Source organism: Mycteria americana, chromosome 17 (assembly GCF_035582795.1).
Source record: "Mycteria americana isolate JAX WOST 10 ecotype Jacksonville Zoo and Gardens chromosome 17, USCA_MyAme_1.0, whole genome shotgun sequence".
In the NCBI taxonomy this organism is placed as follows: Eukaryota; Metazoa; Chordata; class Aves; order Ciconiiformes; family Ciconiidae; genus Mycteria; species Mycteria americana.
Genome location: NC_134381.1, coordinates 3,672,732 through 3,700,148, shown reverse-complemented (window position 1 = coordinate 3,700,148; position 27,417 = coordinate 3,672,732). Strand labels below are relative to the sequence as shown.

The 27,417-nt window shown below is 44.7% G+C and overlaps 1 protein-coding gene across 1 annotated transcript in view; it reads right to left on the bottom strand.

Moving 5' to 3' along the window:
* CACNA1B (calcium voltage-gated channel subunit alpha1 B) overlaps window positions 1-27,417 on the bottom strand; it is a 298,439-nt gene that overhangs the window by 93,067 nt on the left and 177,955 nt on the right. The window contains exons 14-19 of the mRNA XM_075519947.1: window positions 26,554-26,666; window positions 22,253-22,384; window positions 21,271-21,343; window positions 16,336-16,453; window positions 9,494-9,561; window positions 4,254-4,360 (exon numbers count right to left, since the gene is read on the bottom strand). Coding sequence (XP_075376062.1) covers window positions 4,254-4,360; window positions 9,494-9,561; window positions 16,336-16,453; window positions 21,271-21,343; window positions 22,253-22,384; window positions 26,554-26,666 — 611 coding nt within the window. The remainder of the gene's footprint in view (window positions 1-4,253; window positions 4,361-9,493; window positions 9,562-16,335; window positions 16,454-21,270; window positions 21,344-22,252; window positions 22,385-26,553; window positions 26,667-27,417) is intronic.

The window sequence follows — 27,417 nt, the reverse complement described above, 5'->3', positions numbered from 1 at the left end:
CTTGCGTCTGGCTACAGCTGTAACCCATTACCACATGGGATTAAATAAAACCTATACGTAACAAAATGCAAAAAGTTTCACTCAGCATGACTTCAGCATAACTACTTAGCAGGTTCCTACAAATTTAGCATTTGCTTGCTGTTGCAATTGCTATTTTAAGACTTTTTCCCAAGAAAAGGTGAAGAGAGGCCATTGGAAAATACATGGGCTCTGGGTGCTGGGTGGGCTGCAGCTTGTGTCCTCTCCGGCTGGTCTGCTGGCCTGCGCTGGGCTGACTATGCTTATCACAGCCCCTTTTGTACGTGTCATTGGTGCATCTCTGGCTGGAATAGAAAAGGTGGAGGAGGCACCCACATGCAGGGAGTTCAGGCTTTGGGTTAGGCAAATGCAGAAAATAAAACTGTGTTTGCGCTGGGGTCTCCGTGTCACCCACAGGGATGAGCCTGACGGCCCTCCCTTCCACCGGTGCCTTCACAGTGGGATCACAAAGTGCTTTGCACATCCATCACCTGGGTAATATTCCTCTTTTCCCCCCTTCTCTATTCTTGCCGCCGAGGAAGCTGCACCAATGGTTTGCTCTAAAGACTCGTCGGTCTGTACAGTTGCTCAGTTCAAGAGGTTGAGTGGTTTAAATGTTGTACGAAACAGAGGGTCTTAAAGACAATGCTGGGCAAACTGAACAAACCCAGAAACTCACCTCCAGAAACAACAAAGCAAGGAAAATGCTAAACAGAAAATAATAAAAAAAAAATGACAAAAATAAGAATGAAACAATGGACTCAAATTAAAACGCAGTAACACAAGTTAAACAGATATTCTGTTTTAAACCAAACATTGCAACAATGACAAAAACAACATACCATCCTAGCTTTTAATCCTGAAAAACCACAAAACAAAAAGGCCCATTCAGGATAGAGTTCACCAGGTGAAAAAACAAACTGCGCTCAGACAAATCTGTTCACATTAAGTCCCTTTGGTGGAGCAGAAGACAAACCATAGAAATCCTGGGAGATCAAGGAGCTACAAACCGAATGCAGGTAGAATATTGTAATAAAGCACTTTGAGTCAGTTGCAAGACAGATGATATCTCGACGCCACTGTAATAGTGAGTATATTATTAAAACAGATCCCCATGACACCACAGCGCTTCACCATCTATCAACCACAAAACAATTTGTGGCTCATGCAGCAGCCTATTGCACATATAAAGGTGAAGGTACCTCTTCGGACCCTCCAAGCAGGCTGACGTGCTAAATAAGCGACCAGTTTCTTATGCCTAGGAAATGACATTTTGCAACTGATGCAATAAATTGAACAGTTCCTGGAGCTCAGTTTTGAAGAGAGGCTTGAATGGCAGAGGAGAGCAGAAGAACCAGTGCAGATAAACTGCAGGCACAGGAGCATACAAACCACGAGCGCACGCTGTATTCACACAGGAAAAATGCCAGAGATGGAGGAGCAGATACAACACTACGGAGTATGCAATGTCCTGGAGGGAGGCTTAGGGGAAGATACACGCTTTCAGTCCTTGATGTAGTACTTGCAAAGGAAAGAAGCAAAACAGCAAGCACAGCACCTTGCTGGTGAAACAGCTGAAGAACCGATATGACTTTTCACCAGAGTCAGCCCCAGGACGGCTTTATCACTTCTGTGGGTGGTGGACAAGCAGGCCGGGAACATGAACATCATGACTAAGGAAATGCAAGTCATGGTGCCCTCTGCTAACACCCGAGACACCTGTTTTGATTGATGCAGGTAGAGAAAATGTTGATGTTTTCAGAACATTGATCCATGCTATAGATGCCTGTTGTTATAGAAATTCATTTTCATACGTTATGAAAATAAAATCGAATTCTAAAACTAAAAAAATATTCCTTAGGAGAAAATAAAAATACTAACTGATAGGGTAGTCCCACCTTTGCAGCAGGCCTTTGGTAGCTCAGTCCCAGTTTTTCCCAGCCCCTGGTCACCACCCACTTAGGGGTACCCAAGCTCTACAGGCGTTTGCTTTTTGCAGTGATATTTCCATATGCCAAAAATCCCATTTCCAAGCATCCCGAGTACTTTTTCATTCTTGGCATGTCCAGCTCTGAATTGCCTCAGAGGCTGGATCTGACAGGTCTTGCCATCAGCACGGCATCTGCTCCATCTTCAGGACCACTGTGTAGCTTAAGACTGTAAGAAATGAAGTAATGGGGTATATCTGGCTGTCAACCATGGCTCCCTGTCATCAGCCCTACTGTACTGGGTAGAGATATCTAAGGGATAGGTGCTGCAAACCTGAAAGCTGTAGCTGCTAAGTCCCTTTGGAGTTCACTATGGACGTAGTTATGTATTAAACAAATTGCTTTGGCATGCATCCATTAATATCAGCAATACATCCATACACCTACTCCTCTCTCACAAAACATCTAACTTCTCCTTTGCCTTCTCCTCTATGTCATTATCCATTTGGTTGTCAACCTATTAACCTTAACGCATTCTTTTTCCAAACTAAAGTCCTGCGAGCTTTGTGAGTGGCCTTGTGAGCGCCTTGCTGGCACTAAGGCAGAGATAACAAGAAGTCACGCAATGTTGTTAGATGATGGCTCCCACACAGCATGCAGGATGTTGCCGCGGTTAGTAGATGTGGAAGCGATCGACTGCACTTTCAAATGTGTTCATTTGTAAGCCTAATTATCTGCCTGTACAAATGTGGCAGGTAGGGATCTGGGCAGATACAATTTGAGGCAAAATAAGCAGAAATCCACAATTTTGTACTCACTTTCAATTGTGGTCACAAAACTGGCCCTGTGATATTGAAAACCAGGTGAAAGCCTGGTGAAAAATCATGGAATAGGGTTATTTTAAGCAACCAACAATGTGGTGTGAAATCTTAGCTCCATTAAAGTGGTTTTTTTCTCATTTCTAAGAAATTTTCACATGCACTATACTTTTGATTAAAAAAGAAGAAAATAAGTATCATTATCTTGCATTTAAAAATAACAGTACCAGGAAATTCATCAAAGAACAAGAGCAAATATCCTCATTTGACTTCTTTTTGAGACTGGACAGGAAATCATTGTAAGAAAAGGATTATATTCAAAACCAACAAACAGACATGGCATAAATAGGAGCTGATTAAAGCAGTAATTGCAAAATAAAATGGTAAGAAGAATAAAATAGTCAAATTAATAAAGTTCTTTTCCTTCACATATAATGAACTGGCTCCATTTGACCTATTATCTTTGATGCAGTGATTAAACTCCCACTAACAAGGGTCTCAAGAGATTTACACTGAAGGAACAAACAGGGATCCTGCTGTATTTCAGATACTTTGGAATAAAACTGAACAGGAAATTTGTTTTCCTGTGCTTGAGCTTCTCCAGCCTTTGGAGGTCTCCCCTGCAAAAGCTCTCAGTAAAACACATGACCAAATTTTTTGATGCTGGAAGTCCTGATGCTAAAATTTCAGAAGAGGTAAATGAACCTTTAAGAAGAACATACTTTTAAGTAAATCCATTCAAGGTAGGCACGTCTCAAACACAGGCCCATAATCCCATGCAGGCAGAACTCTGCACTGACCTCAGCAACATCCAGACAAGTATTTCCACCTACATACCGATTTTTCACTTCAGTTTAGGTCAGTGTGTATGAAAAGGTGGGCCCCAAGGCAACGTTCTGCTATCACGGAATCTGTGCATATGTTCACATCCATGCAGAAAAGCCTGCATCTGAAAATGCAAATTGACGTTTCTAGCTACAAACCAGTGACTGTTCACATACGTGATTTTATTCAACCCAGCACACTTTCAAACAGCCAAGAAAGAGCATTCAAGAATATTTTTCAGTCTGATATTTAGGAGGATGCCTTTACACTTAAATTCTCAAAGCAGAGATCATTAAAGAATAATTAATACGTTATGTGCACACGTACCTCTCTTAATCAAAAATCCAAAGTGAAATGTTAACACTTCACCTGGTGAAATCTATCCTAGGACAGCTTAAAAAATTTGTTCCAAAATACAGTTATTTATAACAAGGCAAAGGATGAGGCATTACAAAGAAAAACAAACTAAAAGAAATACTTAATTAAATTCATGGTTAAGCGATCAGCACTGAAGTATTCAGTCAACCTAAAGCCCTGTCAGTAACAGAGATGGTATAAACGGCCTTACAGAGTACTATGGGATGCTCCACTTGAACGGACATATATCAACACTGAAAAACAGAAACCAAACGATAAAGTTCCCAAATAATAAAATAACGCTTACGCGGCTATGGAAATGTTAGCTGCAGACATGGGACTGACTTCTGCCACTTCCTTGGCCTTTTGCAGGGCGAGCTTTTGATTGGTGGCTTCCTCCATTTCCTCCTCGTCCTGGTGCAGAAAACCAAAAGAAATCAGAGCATGCATCATGTAATGACAATAACCAGAGCTCCCCAAGGCACAGATCATATGTGACTGTCGTGCTGTGCTGTGAGAACAGGGGAAACTCATTAAAATAAGGCAGAATTTCATAACTTCTTGCAAGGACCACTGGGTAGGGCCTTGGTGCCAGCAATAGCTGGTCAAGATGAGAAATGCAAGGTTTGGTCAAGGGCTTAGTGCATTTTTACCAAGAACACATCTCCCTCGCAAAGCTTTCTTACCCCTCTTGGGTCTGCTTTACCACTTTGCATTTGGGTAGGAGACTATGGCAGAGCAGGGAGAGACCTGACCACAAGTGTGACATTTCTGAGGTCAGGTGAGCCCCATTTATCTCAGTCTTGCATGTGTGAAAACACTCTAAAGCCTATGTCCTAGTGAAATGTATGAGACAGACTCCTAAATCCTTCATGACTTCCGGCCAATGTGACTTTTCTGAAACAATGCATTTCAGGATTTGACTGGTCCTGCTCACACCAGTTTTACCCCAGATATTTCCACTTATTTCAGTTGAACCACTGAGGACTTACAGGGTGAAAACAGAAAGGAGGAGCCATATTAAAGTGCAGTCTGTAGACTCAAGCATAGATCAGGAAGATGGTTATGTTCATGCTTTCTGTATATCTCCACATCATGTGGATTTTTAACCTCTATTGGCATTGCAAGTTCCTGCAGAGTGTAACTGTGATTTATTTCCTCCTACCTGGTGTAATGACAGGAGAAATACTGCTCAAATTCAAACTACAGGATCTTAAGCAATGAGATGAGGGCGAAAGGCAAAGAAACAGCCAGGTTCATCTTCAGTGGTCATCTAGGTTAAACCTCCTTTGAACTTTCTAGTCAGTCAAATTAGATAGTAAAATCACGGCAGGATAAGCACAGACCCTCTGATGGCAATATCAGCGCCACACATATTCAAGGAATAACCACACGTCAAGACGAGAGCAGTCACCGGCTCTCCTGTCAAACTTTACAAAATGCCATGGGTCTACCTCTGCTCTTCAAAGGTAATGCTGTGAAAGAGTTATGCTTAAAGTAATGAAAGCAGACAGGAAGACATCTAGCTTTGAAATAGGAAGTCATATAGATTTATCCATCTTGAATATCATGTGCATAAACAATTCCTTGCTCTGACTTTGGTTTTATTTGCTTAAACTGAACTCATTTTGAAACTTTTCCTTTTCTCCTTTCAAAGAAAAAAGAAATTATAGGAAATTAATTTAAAAAAATCTGCTACCAATAAAGTTTCCTCTTTTTTTTTCCCTTTCCAAATATTAGCAAATCTGTAACAAGTAAATTCCTACTGTAGTGAGTGGAGAACCAGAGACGCCATGGAAAAAAGCTCTGCTGAATAATTATACAAAGTCAATGTTTCTCAACTGCCAACTTCCAGTAAATTCATCAATGATTTGGAAGCTTATTGTAAATCAAGGGTATCTGCAGAATATGAACATTTTGAGGAATAAGGCCCCCAATAAGAAGGCTTTTAAGGTTTTCCTTTCATTCTGCAACTATCTTCAAGCTGTTTCTTCTCTTGAGGATGCTCTCTAGCAGTGTTAAAATCACATACATTCAAAGGCTCTTGATTTTTCTTTCTGTGCACCTAAAGCACCAGGTGCAGTTTTTACCATCTCTTTAAGATTTGTAGCTTCAACTCCATTCTCCCCAGTGCATCAGTAATTCTGCTGGATTTGATATCTCAAAGTAACAGCAGAAAAGATCCGTTGTCATTAAAAATGCAGCCGTCCCTAACTCAGAACAAGCACGCTCTTTAGCAAATGACTGCTTAATAAGATTTCTGTAGCTCCTTCCACCCAGAGACTGCAGATCACTACAAAAATTAATTAATTTTTTGCCTGATACTTACACTGCGGGGTCTCACTGGGGCACAGGCTCATCTTGTTCTGCTGGAGCACGCAGGGGTGTGATGGCGCACGACTGAAGCCAGCTCTGAGCTGCGACGGCAACATCCATCCGTCCCACCTCCCACCAACAGCCCAGCTCTGGCAGCTCGACTGTCACTGTCATTGTATAGGGGCAAGCGCAGATAAAGGCCCTGCCTATAAGGATATTTCTCTTCTATGTTTCCTTTCTGTTTTCTAGAGCTCTAAATCTTCATTTAAACCACACAGTTTATCACACGGTGAAACCCATCTTTGGTGCTACCCCTAACGATGTGCGTAGTTAACGCTGGCTGTTCTTTATTAAGTTCACCCAATTAAAGTCCTCTCCATCGGGAGGGAGGAGGAGGGGTCTCCATGGCTGCTAGATTCTTGGTTTTGCCACTCACTTCAGTCCATTATTTCTGGGGATGTCTCAACTTTTTAATATATTTTTATATAAAATTCACACACCCCTTCTATCCCACATTGCACGTTTTTATACTGCTTTCTCAGGGATTGCTGGCAGTGCACAGAGATCAGAGAACACACTTTGTGCTTTAGGATATTTAGCAAAATAAAGGGTCACTTGTGGTGGCTTTACATGCCCGTTTAACAACGATGAAGAACGAACTGCTGTATGTCACTGGAGACATTATGGGATGGTCAGGGGAGAGAAGATTTTAAAAGTAAATTTTGGGGACAATTTTAGATTCAAGTCTGAATAAGTGAACAGGAAGAAAAACCTGCCAATATATGGAAAAAACTAGAAGGTAGGCAACCAAAGAGGTTCAGGACAGTTCTGAGAAATCACTAGAAATTAAGTTGGCAGAGTTTAAGTCAGTGGTAAGGGAGAGCCAACACATGAAGAGGAGGAGAGAGACCTGGGGAGGGAGAGGCGGAGGCTGAGGAACAGATTCTTTATATATTCAAAGCAAAGAAGGTGATTCTTGCCCCCCCCCCATGAGTCATTCCAAAGTACTGGTGAGTTTTGTAACAGACATCGGATGATCAAGCCTAAGTTAAATATAGTTACAATTCTGATAACTTCTGTTACAGGTCACAAGGCCCAGCTAAGACTACAGCGAAATGTTCAAATACCATGATAAAAGAAGTCCAAATTAGCATCCAGAAGTGGAAATGTTGGTTGGAATGTTTCAGTCCCGAAGGTTAGCTGGAAAGCTTCCTGTCTTTCCAAAACAGAGGCAGTTGCAAACTGCTTATGGTTTTCCCACATTACATGCAGCACTGATCTTGATTAGTTTCACAGCGTAAATGTCAAGAAAGTCTCCTGAGATCAACTGACTCCTGAGTAACTTAATTATAACTCCGGGCCAGTTTTGGTTTTGCATGATCATATTTACTTAGCAATAAATCCCTCATTCTCCAGGTATGCTATATAATTGAATTACTTTTATCTTTTTCCTCTTCTTTTCAAAGCCCTAGTGATTTTTTGGGATCATAAATAAAATTAAAGCAAAAAAGAGTTTCTCAAGAAGCTTTATGATTTGGCAATGGTGCTGAATCCATCAATATTTAATTATACTTTATAAACATCAACAAAGTCAGGTTTCTAACCATCCCAGTCAGCTGCTGAAATATTCACAAGAAAGCACTAAAAGGATTAAGAAAGAAGTAGGATGAGCTTCATTATCCAAGAATTGTGCTGGGCCTGATCCTCTTTCTTAGCACGTGCACAGGATGCCCATAAATCTCCTGAACAGGCTGGGAGGATGCATGCCTCGGGGCTGGGGATTTCTGTGGGCTTTAGAAAGAACAGAAACAGCCGAGCTGCTGTAAGGGAACAACTTCCCAGAAAAATACACTGAGAGCCGTTAAACACAGCCCTGAGCTGCATTATAAGAGAGGAGGGATGCAGAACATGGTCTCAGAGACACAGGAACATTATGTTATCATACACCTGAGAGCCACCAGCCTTCTTGTACGGTCTGCACTGGGTATCAGCTGTCAGGAAACGAGGCTCTGGTCAAAGCTGGAAGCTGAAGCTGGTCACGCAGCTCCACAGCAGAAAAGGAGAGCTGGTAAAGACAAGCTCAGCTGCAACAGAGACGTGGATTTTAACTGGGAACAGTTGGCTGCTTTGGTCTTCAGCAGCTGGAGCGGGGTGAGAAACTCCTAGAAATCTCTGTGTCCCTGAACTGCAGACTTGCATCGTGTATCTATGAACTACTGCACCTTTCTACAACTCTAAAAAGAGAACATCCTTGCCTGCTGCTGCATAAGCATGTGGTTAGCGATCCTCTTACCCTATAAGGAGTATATAAGCTAAAGCTTGTAAAATACAACTGCTAAGGTGGATACAGTGCTTCTTTTGCCACTAGCAGGTCACTGTGACTTACGGCAATGGCAGCAGCACAGCAATGGGGTGCGCACGTTTTTATCCACTCAGTGAGAACAAGCTAGAAATGTGCAAACAAAATCTAATGCTGCCTCATAAATACAACTGAGTACGCTACAATGAGAAATCAAAAGTGTGTAATAATACAAATACAAACTGCAGCACTTGCAATCCTTCCTGCACAATACTGAGGCTATAAGTTTTGCTCCAATATAAATCTGCGCATACAGTAGAGTTACATCGGTGTCATTTCCATCTCTTGCCAGGACCTGGCTTTCTGCCCTCACTTGGGTTGATGCCTCAGATTTCTCTTGCACCTGGTGAGAGGCAGGAAGATTATAACATCTTCACTGAGTACTCACAACAGCCTCTGCAAGTTTTCCAGGGAGATGATTGGAGAATGTTAATTCTTTGATTCATCCCAAAACTCAACAAGGTATGAAATATCAGTGTGAGACAGCAAAAGCAGCAATACAACACCTGCGTTTCCCCATGCCTAAGCTTCAAGTGAGCCAAAACCTGTTAATTGCTTCGCCTCTGCTCTTGAAAACAGCAAATGCTACGAATGCCTGTGCACCTCCATGCAACAGTGAGATGAGCAATGTCCACTGCCCACTCTGTGATAAAGTGAAACTAAAGAACATGAAATAGCTCACTGAAACAAGCCTGAAATGAAACAAACCTGAACAAGAATAAATCTCCAGGTCCCTCTCTGCAATGTAAACTGGTAAACAGAGCATGAACAGGCTCTAGAAGAATCGCAGGGTGTCTGGAAGCGTCGCTAACATGTGCTTTAGATCCAGCAGCTGTGGTCTAAGTTTGAAGAAACAGAAATCTCATACATACCTTGGTCAGCTCTTGGGCATTTGCCAGATTGTCAACAGCGATGGCCAAGAAGACATTCAGGAGCGTATCTTTTGGGGAGCAGCTAAGGAAAAAATCTTCACACAGCAGATACAGTAAACTGTTCCCCTTCTGCTGCCACTACGTGTCTTTCCCCATTTACAATCATCATTTATTATGGATTGACCCCTTGCACCACTGCTTTGTCTTCATTTCTAACTCACCCACTTCTGCTGGGAGCCAGCTCTGCAGCACAGCAGGTGCTGGACACCCGTTTGTCTCTTCCCCAGCACACATCCGTGGTGAGGATACACACACGTGCTGAGCAGATGGGCTGTGCAGCACCGTAGGTGCGGCCGGCACGGGACTACAATGGTGGTCCTAGAGACACAACAGCCCCTGTTTTTTCATTCCAGAAAATCCACACCTACGCTCCTGCCCACTCACACACACACACAGAGGGTTTAATCTTCATTTTCCCCTCTTGTTTAAAAGGACAACTGGTAGAGCTCCTGGAAATTAGTAATTTTAAAGCCAACATTTGCATAATATAAACATATAGCTATATAAAGGCATTGGGTGCCATGAAAAAGTTAAGCTTAGGTCACTGCTACATTACATACTGGTAGGAGGAAGCTATCATGACTTATCACACTGAAGTCGATATGACAATTAGACCACCATAGACATCCTCCATCCTGAATGCTGCAGCATCACGCAGAGCACAGCTACAGAAGAGCCTGTTAGCAGGACACCCAGCCTGAGCTAATGAGCTCTGCCAGGAAACGGGCCATTAGTCCAGGCCAAATTGCATGTAGCCCAGCTAAAAAACCACCAGTGCCCACGTTAGCCTGGGTCTCTCTGCAAAGCACTGCATTATATCACTAAGACATAGCATTTCCCTATAATTATTTATTCATATTTTATTCTCATTTTTCCACTTAATGATTTCAGCTATTACGTGTCCCTTCATATATTTTATTGTTGTTATTCCAGCTACGTGTCTGCAAAACAACCCCAAAACAACTGTAAATCAGATACCTTTGCATATGAAAGGAGAGCAAGCAAAGCAAAACCAAGTCTAAACTACTCTCCAAGAAGAAAATGCGTTTTGCTTTTGCACATTACCTTGTGACAGAAGAGTCACTCACTCCATAGCTGTGTAAAGGTATGATTGCTCCTCTAAATATGAAAAGTTAACCTCATGAGTATTTACCCTCTGGAGATTCACAAAGGCTTTAACAGCAATGTGCCTCTACTGTGTTTGTATTGCACTGTCCTCACCAGAGCCAAATATAGGTCTGGGACCAGCTGCAGGTCCCCATAAGCTGAGTGAATGACTGCAGCAGCTTTAGGCAGCTAATTAACCCAACAGAAAATAACCGGACGTGTCCCCTGTTTTGGTCTGTGGGTTGGAAGCAACACTGAAAGCCGTGCCGCAGCGAAGGCAGGACTGAGGGACAAGGGCGGCGTGCTGGGGGCAGCCAGGCAATCGCTCCAGCGAGGGGAGGAGAGGTGAGGCGTGAGCTCCCAGGGTGCTGGCAAACCTGCAACGAGATTTTGGGAAACCTTGGCCTCAGTGCCCCTCTGACTGCTTTCCATTTCTCAGAAGGACGCCTGGAGGAGGCATCTGAGGTTTCTCTATAAATGGAGGAGCCAGGAGCGGTGCAAGGCTGATTCATCGGCTGCCGTCGTCTCTGCCGAACAGGAGCGTGCCCAGAAATCCTTGCTCCAGCAGCCTCCGGGCAGCACACTGGCTGTGGGTGCTGCTGGCTGGGGAGCCGTCACCCCACCTTGGCACGGCTTTAGGACAATTCCCAGGGCAGCCAGGGACCAAAGTTGGCCCAAACAACCAGCTCAAGGCCTCTTTGCTTTCCCTCTCAATAGCTTTCACCAAACATAATTCAGACAAGATTTCAGAACCAGATGCTCATGTCTCTAATTCCCATTGGGATGAGTGTCTCCAGAGCCTGAATGCCTATCAAAACCGCAGCCTCTGCTTGTGACAATGGAAAGCAGGAATTGTATTTAATCTCTTAGGATGCATCTGCATCCAGACTCCCAAACCCTGCAGGGGATGAGATGCAGAACCCTGGGGTTCCTCCAGGCAAAGGCCAGGCGATCCATCAGGTTTTCTCCATGTCATGTAACATGGGATGGAGGTTTTTATCATATGAAGATGATTCCTCTGGGACAGACAGATGTTTGAAATGTGATGCCCATCAATTGCTCCTTCCTCCGTTGCAACAGGACAGCAAGGAGTGAGGGGCAGGAACACCTCAATCCCACTGAACCCAACAGATAAAGAACAAGAAAAAGGGAAAGATGGTGCTGAAACGATCACCTCCCTGCCGTGCTGAAGTCAGAGCTCAATCAACTTTTCATCTGCAAAGATACTAAGTTCCCCATTTCCTTTTAACTGATGGTTGGCAAGAGGGGGCTGTCACTTGTGGGCAGGGAGGCTGAGGCACCACTGCCCTCAGCACCGCCGGGGTGCCGGCCGGTGCCGGCTGTTTGGGTTTCTTCCTCTGGGGTGCTTTCAACACATTGGTAATGCTTCCAAGCCTCCTGCTCTGGAAATAAATGTCTCAGTAATAAAACTGTCTTCCTACCCCTGCCTCCTACACACACATGCTGAAAATGTCTTGTGTAACATAATCAACCACTGGAAATATAATTAATTTTTTTTTTAACAGATCAGGCTGTTTTGATTCATCTCCAAGCAGACACAATCTGGCAGACTTGGGTGTTTCTGCCCCAAAAAAGGTCCCTCAGCCCTTTCTGCAGAGCTCCAGGATTCCCAAATATCACCCGAACTCCAGGCTCCGGTCCAGGCTGTGTAACCCGGGCAGACCCACGGACCTCGCTGACCAGCTGAGCCAGCGGCCGGTACCAAGTACGGCTCTCCTGCCTGGCAGCTAAGGGCAAGGGGAAAGGCAGCACGCTCCAGGCATTTGCTGCTTTTCATTTCAGGCTCCTCTGAAGTTTTTCATGGGTTTTTTTCTTTTTTTTTTTCCTCAACAGATGCATCAATTTATCAATTAACCAGATAACAATGAATACAGGCATGGTGTAATTTCCTAGAAAATGGGCCAAATCCTGCTGTTACTCTAATCATGCTACTTTCATTAAACCATTTCAGAGGCAGAGGTCTGGCTCCACACAGACTCTCTGGAACTGGAAACGTAACGTGAGAGACTTCTGACTTACAAAAACAAAGTTTCTGGATCTTCTCCTTGCAATAGTCCCTTGAAAAAGTAAGTGGATTCAAAGAAACAACTCAGCTGCAGTGAGAAGCAGGGGAAGCAGGCAACCACCCACCTTTCTTCTTCATGAAAAAGAACAGTCACAATGCCCCAAGCAACTCTGGGAGAAGAAAGGAGTCCCTCGTGTTTAAAAAGAGCAGGTTTTGCAAGCTGACCCAAAATCGCCAATGACAATTCTCTTAACAAGATTTGATCTAGTCTGCCTAAACTCCTAAAAACGGACTCACCAAATGCCAACATTCAAAAACTGAAAGTAAAACCCATCCCAGCAGAGGAGCCAAAGTGCCTTTTGCTGATCAGCATCCAGAAGGGCTTAGACTGATTTCAACGGTAGTGATATAAGAAAATAAAAACAAAAAATCCCACTTAAGAAATTCAGCTGCAGTGAACTGTGGGGAAGCCGAAGTGTGGAGACGGCTGGTGGCAAATCCACACTTGACAAATGAAAACAATCCAATGCATAAAAAGTACATTTTTAAAGCTTTTTGGAGGGATTTCTGTAAGGCAGAGGGGGGAGATCTTTGTGAAGTCCCAAGTTAGAGCAGAAAAGACAGTTCACATTAATCGGTAATTAACCTAATCAACAACTTGTACTGCTCGCCATAGGGTGTCCTTTGGGCATTTGCTGGGCTGTGGGACTCTCCTTGGGAAGCTGGGCCCGAGGCTCAGACATGTACCTCACCCTGTAAACCCACCTGTCCTCAGCATTCCTGGGGCACTGCAGCACCATTGACATTAACCACTATTTTACTTCCCGCAAAAGTGCAGGACTGTTTTTTTCTGGCAAACTAAACTTTATTTTCAGATGTGGCTGGTTATATTTTAACGGTTAATAACAACTTAAGTCCCTGGTAAGTCATACAGTTCAACTTTCCCTCAGAGATAAATGACTGCCTGCTGCTGCTTGCTCTCAGCATCAAAACTGTGGCTAGTGAAAAGCAGGGGTAGCACTGACCTTACTGAAATACTGTTTGAAATATCAGCGCAAGCATTAGTGGGCTTACTGCTGCAATTCCCACGGAAAAGATTTAACCCCTCATCATCCACCACACACTCCAGCTTCAGTTCTCCCCTCCCGCCCATGGTGTTGAAAGCAAACAGGTCCCTGTACGATGCAGAAGGGCTCTTACAAGCTCTCTGTGAAAGCAGCTGATGCTCTTAGACTAAGTTTCTACAGAGACAACCTGGGCCAGGTCTCTGATTCTCCAACAGGGGTGTATATCTCCATAGAAATCAATAGATTTCCTTCAGGTTTATAACTCTGATCACTAGAAGCTGGTGAAAGAATTCTTCTAGGGCATTGTAAAAGGGTTTCTGAGTATTGTTACTGTTTGTCAGCCAGCTCTGCCCTCTCTCTGTACTTTGTCCTCACAGAAACTCACCTGCAGTGAACTCATCCCCATCTGCAGGACTCATGGAGAATTAAAGACTCACACCTGACATATCCTCCTTGCTAAAGGCAGGGGTAGTGCCCTGAGGAGCGCTCTGGCTGTGCTAAAGCTGTGCCACCAGCACGCAACTGCGGGCAAAGGGGATGAGAGAGGCACTGGAGATGGTGCCGGTGAAGCAGCCAGGAAAGCTACCTCCTGGCTCCCCTCGGCAGCAGGACAGCAGAAGGGAAAGCAAGACAGCTGCTCTCTGCCAGGATGATGTTTGGGGAGAATGTGGTCAAGGTTTCGACTCGCCACTCTGCCAGGGCAAGCAGAGGCAAATACCAAATTCACGGCAGTGGCAGTAGGTGAACCAGGTCCTTATTCCCTCCCCTTGAACAACCCCTGCTCTTTTCCTTTTAATGAAAGCTAAAGGACGGGCCTTGTCCTTGAATTAAAGGTGCAAGAAGGGAATTTATATCCTGTTCCTCAAAAATGCTGGACCTTAGCTGCTCTAAGGTCAAAAGTCTCTCTCAGCCCTGCGGTCAAGCCTGATTATAGCTTAATCTCATTTTCAAATGCCAGGCCCTGAAGATTTAGAGATCTCCCTCCCTCCCAGCTTCCATTGACCCAGTTTTCCAAAGCCTCGTGTTTCTGGAAGGGGACATGTTCCCCGCCACGAGGCGGATGTCTGAGCATAGCTGCCGAGCCAGCTCGGGTGTCACGGCTGCTCTGGCTCTGACAGTGCATGTTAATGGGATAAATCCTGCAGAGACACACTTGTGTGACAAGCACATTTCGCACGCTGCCTGCTCCACTCTGCCCTGTCTCGGTTCCTCGTTCTAATGGGAAGATTTCAGGCAAAGCAAAGGGCCAGAGCACTGCCGCGCAGTCCACGGGCGTTGACGTCCCATCTCTTGTCATCTTGGCCCCCAGCTGAAGGGGGTCTATGTCTATAACGTTGTCATAGCACAAGTACTGCCCCACACATACCCTTCCCTTTCTCCTAGGTACCCAGCCAAAGCTGTCAGCCCAAACAGGACTCCTAGGAAAAGATGAATGCTGGGACTGTGACTAGGAAGAAGGTTCGCACTGCTGGGGAACCCTCCAGAGAGCTCTCAAGCAGAGCGGCAATGCTCAGCGTTATTATCCCTATTTTACAGAACAAACAAACCAGCTGGGCTGCTTCACGTATGGAACAGTTTCTAAGTTTCCATTTTTAAGGATGCTCTGTTTGACTCCACACAGCTTGTCGCTGCAGCCAGCAAGCATCTCACACCAACAATTTTGTCCCTAGTTAATGTGAGCAATGCTACACAACATCAGCCCATCAGCAGCCTCCGTCATGAAGCAGGGACAGAGCCATCACAGCTACGATGCTCTGCTGGCTCCCCTAATCGCACCCAGCTGTTAGATCAGAGAATCTCTTTGCTCATTTCTGTAAGAAATACAGTCTCCCTTTCCAAATCCCGGCTCCATGTGACTGCTACGTTCTTGCCTCCTCAGACCTCTCTGGGGACATAACACACGTCAGAGTGCTGTCCCAGCAGACACCCTGGGCCATTCCAGGGGGATACAGGCTTCCAGTTGCCTGTTGCCCTCAAGAGATTTTCATGACTAAGCAGAGTAAAACATCGCCAGAGACTTCATGCATCAGGTCTTGGAACATGATCGCATACTCCCAGAGCCCAAAACCCAAGATCTGGACTTAAGTTTTAAGCATTATGTGGATACAAGACAATTCCAAGCATTTGGAATCGCATAGCTGGTTAAGCTGTCATGTAGACAAAGGCACCAAGAAACTGGTGACTGATCTATGCACTGAACCAATTCCAGCTGTTTCTTCCCCTGGCCTAGTGCAAACTGCATGTAAAAATATTCAAGGTACAGAGGTCCTGCTCTGGCTTGACTTCAATAATTTTCCCCACAACAGAAATTAACTCATAACAGGACATTCTTAAGGTAAAACACAAAAATTAAAATGAACGAGGCCCATGTCCACATTGCCATCAGAAAAGCAACACCAACATGGACAGATTGCCCACGCCTCTCGCCCCAGGTACTGTAAGGAGCAAAGTTATAGTAACAATTTGGTTTTAAAAAGCATAAGTGAGGGTGTGAGAATTTAAACAAAACTAGATATTTCTAGCACCCCAGGAAGGGTGCGTGGCACACTGTGCCACCAACACAAGGCAACGTGTAAGGATACAGTTACCAAACAACGTCAGGACGATGAAGTAAATGGAGGAGAACATCCCCGAGCGGACACCACCCTGCGACTCTATCCCGTGGTACATCACCGCATTCCAGTCTTCCCCTGTCAGGATCTGCACAGTGAAATTCGAGAGAGAAGAAGAAAGGATGACTCAAAGGAAAGACAAAGTAGGTAAGGTCTGTGGGAGCTAGGCAGCTTGGTGCAATCTAGGGCTGGTCTCTGGGGTAAAATGGATGAGCACGTTAGTGTGGCAGACTGCAGCGTTGGACAACAACCCCCCCAGCCCTGGACCGTCTCACTCTGGGCTGGATGCAGCTTTCTCCTCTGGCATGGGCTGAGGAGGAGTGAGGACCACTGGTGAGGGAGGACCGTTGCCCCATTCCTGCCTTCTCTTGGTTACGTGCCTGCTGCCCACCTCCGGCTGTAGGCTCCCATGCGGAGGCAGTAAAAGCCATGTTCCAACACTTCACCCTCAGCAAAACTTCTCCCCCTTCTCCATTTTTAAGTCATGCAGAGATACCAGGTTTCAACAGCTCCATGCACAGCATTTCCCACAAACTCTGAATTCTAAGGCCAGTGCCCTGAGTGGGACGTCTGCCAGCTTCAGCTCCTTTCACTCACTTCATACAGAAAGGGTTTGCTCAGCTCTCCCCCAACCCACACACACTGTACAGACGGACTGACCGTGTAACAGGAGGAGCACTTGCAACCCCCTTCCACCCTTCCTCTATCCCTCAGGGCTGCAGACAGCTTTGCTGCTGGTGCGTGCGTGGATGTTACTCCAAACGCCAGGCACTGGGCAGCACAACCCCTGCAAAGTTTGCCAGGGGGCTGCACCACCATGGGTTCTTCGCCAGGTTTCCTGCTTGCCAAGGCCACAAGGACCCTCAGCCACCCAAATGGCCACAAACCACAACCCACCCCTCCCAGGCCCCCCCCCCCCCCCCCAAAAAAAAAAACCAACCCAAAAAACTGAGCAGAAGCAATAACCAAATGCGTATGAGTGAGGACAGATGTCCTTGTACAGAGGCGAGCACAACTGCAGCCTGGCTCTGCAGAGCTGTCCTGGCTGCAGGCTCTGGATACTGACCTGAGGCTAATTAGCAAACACATGAATAATAGAAAAACTAATCATAATAAGTAAAAACACCTAACACTCAAATAAGCCTTGTCATGCTAGATGCTAAATTTGCACCAGCCTGAATTACCTGCCATTCCTGTTCTTCACCAATGACTCACACAGCAACATTTTGGGCAGATCAGCACTTCATCTGCCTGCCATGGCAGAGTTGAACGATAGTTACTTTTAGTACATTAAAACATGCCCACTGGGATGTGGAGCTCAAATTCCTAAACAGGAAGTTATCTTTGTGTTTATCAGAAGGGGGGAAAAAAAAAAAAAAAAAAAAAGCAAGCCCAAAGCATGATGTATGTTGTAGTAATCAAGTCCCATGTGCATACAGTATGCTCAAAATGATCGCAAATTCCAGGCTAGTCATCAGCTCCTGATAGAAATTTTCTTGCTGCAGGGTTGGTGCTGATGACAGCAATAGGTTAAGAGCAAGTATAGACACAAGGACATACAGTGCATACACAAGCTTGTTTCCTAAATGCAGAATCTGGTCTCAAATAATTCAGAGACCAGGATTCAAAGCCCAAGCCTAACCCACACCATTGGAATTACTCTGGATTTACACCAGAGAATATGAACCAGGGCATTGGGCTTTCAACTCTGTGACTCAAGTACGCAAAACACTGTTCACAAGCTTGCATTCACATCACGTCCATGAATTCACAACTGTTCCTGCTTTCTGGGAATAACCATAAAGTGATTTCTGTTGACTCAATCATTTGTGGAAAGGGAAACTGGTGGGAACACTTCTATGCCCTGCAGAAGACCAGGAGTCACAGGTATCACAAATTACAGGCTGCACATAAACAAGTCCAGCAGGTTGGGGTCTGGGTTTGAAAATCCAACTGGATTATTTTTGGAAGTGGAACAAAAACTTAAAGGAAAAAGAAAATTGTTTATGGAACTTTTGCGGAGAGATAAATGCTCTAAACTCACCAGCCTGCCTGTGCAGAGCTGAGGATGCTCTCTGAGGCCCTGGCAAGAGAACAAACACTTTGACCTGGTGTCCTTCCCACTGTTTGTGCTATCACCCATCAGCTGGAGGAATTACTTAAGCAGTTGGGTAGCAGCCCTCAAGGAGCAGAGCACATGCAGTAAAAAAAAAAGTCTTTCTGCTCTATAAAGTCTCTGTGCATGGATGCTATAACAACTTCTTGCTACAGGAGACAAAAGGACAGCATTGCAGGGGGAGGGGAGCAAGCAAAGAGGATTTTGGAATAAGTTGAAGCCCAAATATTTTGGTTTTCCCCGGGCCCAAAACTGCTTTTGGCTGCCCCAAATGAACATTTTGTCCAGTGCAGCTCAGCATTTAATACTTAGGCTTGGCTGAGGAGCCATCAGGTGATAGAATAAAAACAGCTTTCAAGAGCTGTTGTGAAATCTTAATGGACTAATGAGCACGTTAACAGTGGGAGACGCTCAGGTGCTGGGGATCAGTACTGCAGAATTTCAAAGGGCTGTCCTGAAAGTGAGATGCTTTCCTGAAGAAGGGCGTGAGTAAATGCAAAATCACGTCAGCTCAGAGTCATATCTCGCAGGCAGGTCAGCGAGGGCAGCCAGCACACGGACATCAAACCGAAGCCATCTCTGCTTCCCAAGCCTCGCAGGCGCCCATCAGCAGAGCTGAGGCTCAGTCCCATCCTGCCACCGTGACTCCTCATCTCCTCCAGCTGTCACCAGTGCTCTGCGGCTTAGTAGCCGGCAGCGTGTAATTATTTACGGAGCAGCTCTCAGGGAGCAGAGCATGTAAGGTTAACAGAGATCTTTTTGCTTTATAGAGTCTCTGCACTTATGGATGTTGTAAATGCTTCCAGCTCAATGACTGCTGGAACAAGGAGATGCAGCTGTCTATTTTTCACATGTATATAGATATATATGAATATATCTAGTACGTGTTTGTATTTTGTATATACACAGCTTGGCATTCAGCTCACAAAGACTTTCTTGGGAGCTAGGAGCTGGAGAAAAGCACGTGATGCTCTTCAAAGGGAATTTAGGGACAGCGGGGCTCAGTTGCACCCAACGCTGAGTTCAGCCAGCTGCCAGGCAGACAAAATATATCCTGGGAGTTGCATGACAGAGGACCATGACCCAGCCAGGTCTGCTGAAAAGAAATGGGCTAAGGCAGGCTGCAGAAGACTTTGTTTAGGACTGCTTCTTAAACAAAGAATCTCCAAAGGGGTTAGGGACTAACAGGGTGTATCTGGCTTTATTATATTTGTTCAACACATCAAATGCATTCACTGAATGCTGCTCATTAGAGCAGCAACCAGATGAGCATGCTAGCTTGCCTGAGTTTATGGGAGACAAGGTTAGAAAAGGATCCAAAGCCCAGACTGAAGTAATATTAACATGATATTTGAAATTCAGGGGAGGAGGGGGGATGAACTGGGAGCAGAGGTTATCGAAATGCCTCTGCAAGGCTGCACTGAGTTAATTCAGTGCTGATGGTTTTTTTCTGGTTTTAATTCATAGCTCTGATGTTCTACACAAATGTCATAAAACCAACAGTGTTTTCCTTCATCCCGCAGCCACTATATTACAGGGGTATTTATCTCAGGAATAGAAAGGGAATATTTCAGCTAAGTATTCTCAAGAGATAGCTATAGTCCCAGAGCAAAATAACATCAAAATTTCCAGATGCTCATATCCGGAGCGTGACTTGGGTTCGGTTCCGGCTTCATGGCAATACCTTTACGTTTCTGTAAGCCCTTTCTTTGATGAGTACTAAAATACTATGCAAATATTAATCTACCATGATTTCCAATATCCTGCGAGGTAAGTACTACTGAACCTGCTTCACATCTGGAGAGAAGCAATACCTATATGAAGCTGCTTATGCAGAGGTCACAAGACACATTTTCTTTTAGGCTCTTTTTCTGTTTTAATCAAAAAATTGTCATCAACTCAATTTTTTATGTCCTTTTTGGGATGGGACACTGAAATACATAATCCAAGCCTCGTTGAGATCTAGTCAGATCTGGGGTCAAGTCTCAGCTCCAGCCCACATCAACAATCTGTGTAGGACAACGCTATAAATGCAGGGTGGTCTTCCACAGACCTCTGAGTGTTACCTGCACATGGAGCAGGGTGCAGCATCCCCAGCTCTCTACTGAAACACCTGAAATAACTGTTTAAAAAAGGCATGCAGAGAACAGCTGCAAAATGAGGCTCTTAAATCTGAGCATTGCATCTGCCAGAACCGCGACTTCTTCCTGCCATCACACGAACTTGCCCAAGGCTGATGCCTCTTTCTGTGCTCCCCCATTGACTGTAATTCTTATCCACCATTATCTTATCTTGAGCTATTACCATGCAAAATGCTACATTATTTCCTTACTGCCTGGAGCTAGCTCAGGCCTCTCTCATTAAATTATGGCAACCACAGGAGAAAGTGAAACAGGTCAACCACACACACTCGCTGTCTGGGATTTCTGACAGGACCATTTATGCAGCGGGCACATGCAAGTGCTGCCATTGCAGCGTGCAGCCCCAGGCAGGGGCCTCAGGAGAAGAGAGCCTGGGCACACACAACCTTTAAGCTCGGCACAGAAATGTCTATCTTATCAATATTTTCTTTCCCAGCAAAAAATCTTTTGTTCCAGTTTTCCTTAATTCCATAGCATTGATTTTTAATGATGCATTAATTGGTCAGTGTGGCAAAATACATGAGAAGGAAGGACTTCCCCTTTCCTAAATTCCACAGATTTTTCAGGACCTCTTTGCTCCCCATAAGCAGGAAGAGATGCCCAGGAATTTATCTTCTAATGCTCACTCAGGACAGGGGATAGCTTTACCTGGAATACTGTGAGGATGGCAGCAGGGAAGGTATCGAAATTTGTGGTTGGTGTTTCATCTTGGAAATTGAATCTAAAGAGAAGGAAGAAATAAAAACAAGAGCAGTAAGGGACAAGCAACTCTCCTGCATTCTCGTAATACCCTGTAACCCAAGTCAGAGAGCAACACTTGTTCCACCTGGCAATAACACCCCGAGCAACCACAGCGGGGAACACAGCATCTCTGAGAAGATGTTTAACAGAACTATCAGCAGAAACTCAATTTTATTCCTGGAGACAATTCTGATACTTTGAAATTCATTTTCATCCACAATTAAAACGAACCATCAAAATCTCAAATGCTTTTTGTGGAACAAACCATTCCAAGAAGTTGTTGTTCTCAAGTGTAAAAGTCAAAATTGAAATTGCTCTCTTAGTAGGTAATTTAATTTTAATTTTTTAAAGATAAAATAGTTGTTGATTAAAAACAAAGTTATTTCATTTCAAAAATTATACTGGAGTTTGAATGGTGATATCGTGATAGTTCTTTTCATCACAACTGGCATTTCTTAGTGAAAAAAAAAAAAAATCAGATTCAACAGAACTATGTTTCCCAGCAGAAAAATATTCCAAGTGAAAAAAAAAAAATCCTGTTGCTCTGGCTTCCAGGGGAAAAATTTGCCTTTCCCCTCACAGTAGAAAAAGTGCTGCCTCCCTCAGTCCTCTTTCAGAGGTCTGGGTGTACATGGGGACTATGGAATGACATAGGAGCTGTGAAAGTAACTAGTAACTAGAAAGAATTCTGGTAACTAGAGAGAATTCAGCTCCAGGAAAAACACCAGAACAGGAACTATTCTGCTATAAACCCGAGATCACAACTCAGAAGCCCAGAAAGACTGACATCTGCACCCACAATGTGAATATTTTGAGCCCTGTGGCCCCTCTCCCCCTTGGGTATTGCTTTCAGATTACCCCTGAAAAGACAATGATTAATTAGACTTACTGTCCTCCAAAGAGCTGCATCCCCAGCAAAGCAAACACCACAATGAACAGGAACAGCAGGAAGAGCAAACTGATGATGGACTTCATGGAGTTCAGCAAGGAGACCACCAGATTCCTCAGGGAATTCCAGTACCTGTGTTGGAGGTCAGAGCAGCCAAGAGATAACATTAGCAGGAGAAGAGCCTTTGGTGAGAAACTAATACAATCTATTTTCTTATGAAAAAAAAAAGGAAAGGAATGGCAGGGAATATCAGCATCTTTAAACTCCCCTCTATGACTGGAAAATACAGTTCACTGAGGGGCAAAACCTCTTGTAGCATCTCAAGGGCAGAGATGGTCACCTCAGTGCATGCATACCCATGCAGAGCAGTCATCTGCAGCAAAAGTGTTCGGTTTAATTTCTCAGTAACCCCTTTCCTGGTATAGATTTCGACCTTTCTGCACCTTCTCATCCAGCATGAGCAGGGGTGTCAAAAACAGGGAGGTATCAACATCATCAAACTGAGACTGAATGTGGGGATGGTGAACCCCTCCCTTCGTAAGACACGAATCGGGAATGAACAGCTCATTTCCACCAGGACGTCTTTGCAGTGTGTCCTTCCAACTTATCAAATGCCAGCATCCACAAGTGGACTTAAACTCCCGCATGTTTAAACAGTTCTGTAGACATTTAACACACTCATTCATGCACAGCGATGCCTTCAGTGTGGGGCAATTCAGCCACATGGTTTAAGCATCCAGGACTGAGCAACTGCCTCGGAGGATGAAAACGAACCTGGGACATTAACTCCAACACGGCAAGAGGGAATGGCTTAGCCCGAATGCTGACTGACACATCCAAGTCACAGCTCTCCAGACACTGAACTTAGTTGGCTTTTATCTCTCCCGTCCCCTGAGACAACTTCTGGCACACTTGCAGGTGCAGGCAGGCACATCGAGTGACGGCGTGCTGGGGAGGGTGCGCAGGAACAGCTCTTTCCTGGCTTTACTGCCCTGCTGAGAACAGGCAGGGAGCATTTATATTAGGAAAACTAATGAATCAGAAAATGCAGAAAGAGCTATTAAGCAGAGGAGCTCTTTGACAATCTCCTTTTGGACAGACAGGCATGCGGAACAATGGGACTGGAGTAGGCAGTAGGAAATGAGTGATGTAGAGCCATTTCACATGTCCTCTGTTAAAAGTTTTGAGTCTAGACCATGGAGGGAAATTTTTCTCTCTTTTTCTCCAGGGACTTCTCTCGTTCCCACTGCCTGGTGCTGGGAGCTGCCATCCAGAGGTCACTCTGCAGCAGCATGCTCCACCATCCTGCCCTGTGTGTCCTCCAGCTGCAGTTTTGGGGACGGATCCATGCGCTGAGCTCCTTCCTGCAGTGCAGCTGTGGGTATCCAGCAGAAGGAAGCCCATGGATTTGTCCGATCTCCCGTCAGCGAGAGAAGCTCAGAGCTTGAGTCACAAGAGCAGAAATGCCATCCTTTCTCTGTGTCTTCATTTTCCTCCTCTTCCTTCCTCCAGGTGTAGCTGGGAGGACTGAACCACCCCACGTTTCTCTGTGCTGAGGACGATACAGGCACATCCACCCCAGGAGAAGCAGGCTCTTGCACTCCCAGTGCACCCATTCCAAGGAAAGTTATGTCCATAATACAGTGACAGAGGTTTCAGGGGAAACTTTGGTCCCTTGGGAGAATATCTTCAATTGAAAAAGTTGCAACCAAACCTACTCAGGGTTAGCCCCTAAACAAAAGGGGCTGAGCTGCTCTCCTTGGAGAAGGAGGAAGGTTTGCTGATCACATGGCTCTCCTCTGCTTGACACAATGGCTTCAGGCAAAATCTGCCACAAGCAAGGGGTTCTCACCTCGCAGTTAACGCAACCAGACACAAAATATGTGTGGAGGCTCCATCTTGTCCTGGAATAGCTCAGCACCATACCCTGCCTGACTACAGAGTGGCAGGATATAATGAGCACTTGCATTTCTACAGATGCCAGCCCCCATTCAGTTCTGTCATGACAAAGAGGAAAGCATGCAAAGCCATTTTCTCCTTGTCCTCCTCACTGAGTTTTAGCCCCTGTTAGGCTGCGTCCCCTCATAGTGCATCCTGGTGTCACCTTTCAGGCCGGCTGTAATTTAACTTCTTAACTATCGTATCACCCTGCCATCTGCAGTCACACTGATTTGGGACATATGAATCAAAAGGTCTGATACCATCAATTTTTCAAAGCAGGTGGACTGCAAATGGCTTCTATTAAACACAGAGGCAAAAAAAAAACCAACCCAGGGCAAGGAGCTTCAGAGAAAAATTGCTATGAAAGAGATGGAAAAAGTGAAAAAAAAGAAAACTACTGAGGGTCAGGGTGTTTTCACAGTAAGACTGCAATGAGAGCGGGTGGGCAGCAATCTGTGCCTGGTGCCATCGCTTTGGTTGCTCTCCGTGAGTTATGCTAGGACTGAGCTGAGCAGCTCAGGCACTGGGATAATGTGGCTCAACGCAGCTGAGATCCCCCCATGTGAGCTGAGGGGGACCTGGCTTCTGGTAACACAATATCATATCAGGTGAAAAATCCACATAATTAGGTCAAGGGAACTTCAGCATCAGTGGGGTGAGAATTTCACTCGCTGTCCTGAGAAGGGGGAGAGTACTCAGCTTGCTCCATGATTTGCTTTGTCAAGTTAAATCTCAGGCTTCATCCCTTTATTATATATTGGCTAAAATCCTGACTAGTCAAAAACTCACAAAAAGATCATTTTAACTTGCAAAAATGTCCAGAATGCTTAAAAACTACAACAGGCAATCAAATACACTAAATCTCAGTAGCTCTGGATAAAATTAACTGCTGAAAATTAATGGCTATGAATTTGCTACAAAACCTGGAGTTTTCCATAAGTAACACTAGTGCAAATGTAGACTGAGAGACATTTTTGGGGCAGGTACCCACCTCTTTTGCTGGACATTTACAGAACTTAATGCTTCCAACCCCTTTGTCCCACAGTACAACAAACGACACAGTATCACACACGAGTCTTGGATCTGCATAATGATTAGCAGATATAAATTAGCAAACCCTGCAAAGCTAGCAGAACCCATGTGTTTGAATAGCTGCAAAACTAGCTGGTTACTTCAAATGACCGCTTTGTTCAAGTGTGACAACATATGCTTTATCTATTTAGGGTGGTTGGGTTTTTTTGGAGGGAGGTGCTCTTCCTCCTTTTGTTACTTCAGGCCAAAACAAGTAAGAGAGTGATGGAAAGAGGGGAGATCTGAGGAGGTAATGGTGTAAAATGGTGTAAAAAAAAAAAAAAAAAGGTGGAAAACAACAGCAGGAGCACCTAAACATATCATCAATTTCCACACTATAATTTTTAAATCCTGCAGAAATTGCTCAAGATGGATTTATAAACGACACAGTAGCTATTTGCTAATGCCAGCACACGTTAATGCAACGCTTGAACATGAAAACAACTGAAAAGCGGTGGCAACCCAACTCTAGTGAAAATTCAACTTCACAGGCTCAACACTGAAAACCTCAGACGTTCCCAGACCAGACACAGCGCAGGCAGCAGCACCACACTTCATATTTGTGTCAACACTGTGGTTCAGGCACCAGGATTTAGGATCCAGCAATAAGCAGGGTAGCTCAGTTTACCAGTTCCTAAATACTTAAGGAACTCTCACCAGATCAGCAGCAGATAAGGGCAGTGGGCAGTTGGTGGCGCTTAGAAAGTAAATAAGAAACTTTTTTCTCTTACCACAAGAAATAAGGGATCACCTCATGAGATTTTTGTTTTAAGCAAGCTTAAAAACAAAGAAAAGAAGGATGCTCTCATGCAGCCCATCACGACACTGTGGAGCCCTCTGCCCAAGGGTAGACAAACCTGTACAGGAGGCTGGGGAAAGGGCTGTTAAAAGTCCTTGTGGATGCAAATTCTGCCTCAGGAACTCCCTAAACTTTTGACTGCCAGAAACCCAGATTGCCAGAAACCCAAGGGAAGGGCAATTCTGCATCTGCAATTTTCTTCCATTCCCCAACCCACTAGAGCCAGTGCAGATATAGGATGTTAGGACAGACAAGACCTTTGTGCCAGCTAGTACAGGGGGTTTGGGGGATTTATTTTTGGGGTTTTGGTGGGTTTTTTGGGGGGTTGGGTTTTTTTGTTGTTGTTGTTTTGTTTTTGTTGGTGGGGTTTTTTTGGTTGGTTGGGGTTTTTTTACAGGTGTGGAAAGCCCTACTACTTGCTGTGGCGCTGGTGATACAGGTTTCATATGGTACTAAAGTCTCATGTGAGAGGAAAGGGAGCTGGACTTACTTTGTTACTTTGAAAATCCTCAGCAGTCGAAGAGCTCTCAATACGCTGATGCCGAATGAGGTACCCGGTTTCACTGCAGCCCAAATAACTTCAAATATACTTCCCACGATGACCTGCAAGAAGAGTCCATTTTACACAAGGCAAAACTTCTGCTTAGTTCTTTGTGGTGCTGCTAGAGACGCTGAGGAGAGAACAAGAATCAGAGCTTGGGTTGTGATGGTTCTCTTATGGAGGCTTCAGCAAAATCATGAATTAGCCAACAGCACTAAAAAACTTGTTCCAACTTTCTGCAGTCCAGTCTAAAAAAGGGCAATACCTAGAAGCAGGACAGATACATAGGGAATCACAGGTAGGAAGTTGTTGCTTTCTTCTCTAGCAAGCAAACTACCATAAAATAACCTCTATTGAAGGACACTGTAATTTTTTTTTTCCTCTATACTGGCTCAACTACAACTGCCAACACTTTATTTTCCCACCCCATGCAGCTGGTCAGTCCAGCCTGCAGAGATGCAAGGGGACACTGCCTCACCCTCCCCTTCCATCAGAAGCACCAAAAGGCTTCACCCACAGCACTGCACAACAACGAAGCATTAGCTCTGGGCAAGATGTACCAGAAACTTCTGGCAACTGAGAGTCTTTAGGAGACCGATTAAGATAATAGCTATTAAGAGATCCTGCAAAGCCTCTAGCATGCACATCCAATTGTCTGCCAGGCCCTCAGCTTCAGTTATTGAAAAAATTGTCCCCAGTCAAGGTGGGTTTTTAACTCTTGTTTTGTCTGTTTGTTTGTTTTAAGGCTGGCAGAGAATTAACTTCAAGTTATAAAGAAATCTTCTCTTCAATCCTTTATTACAAAAAGGAGAA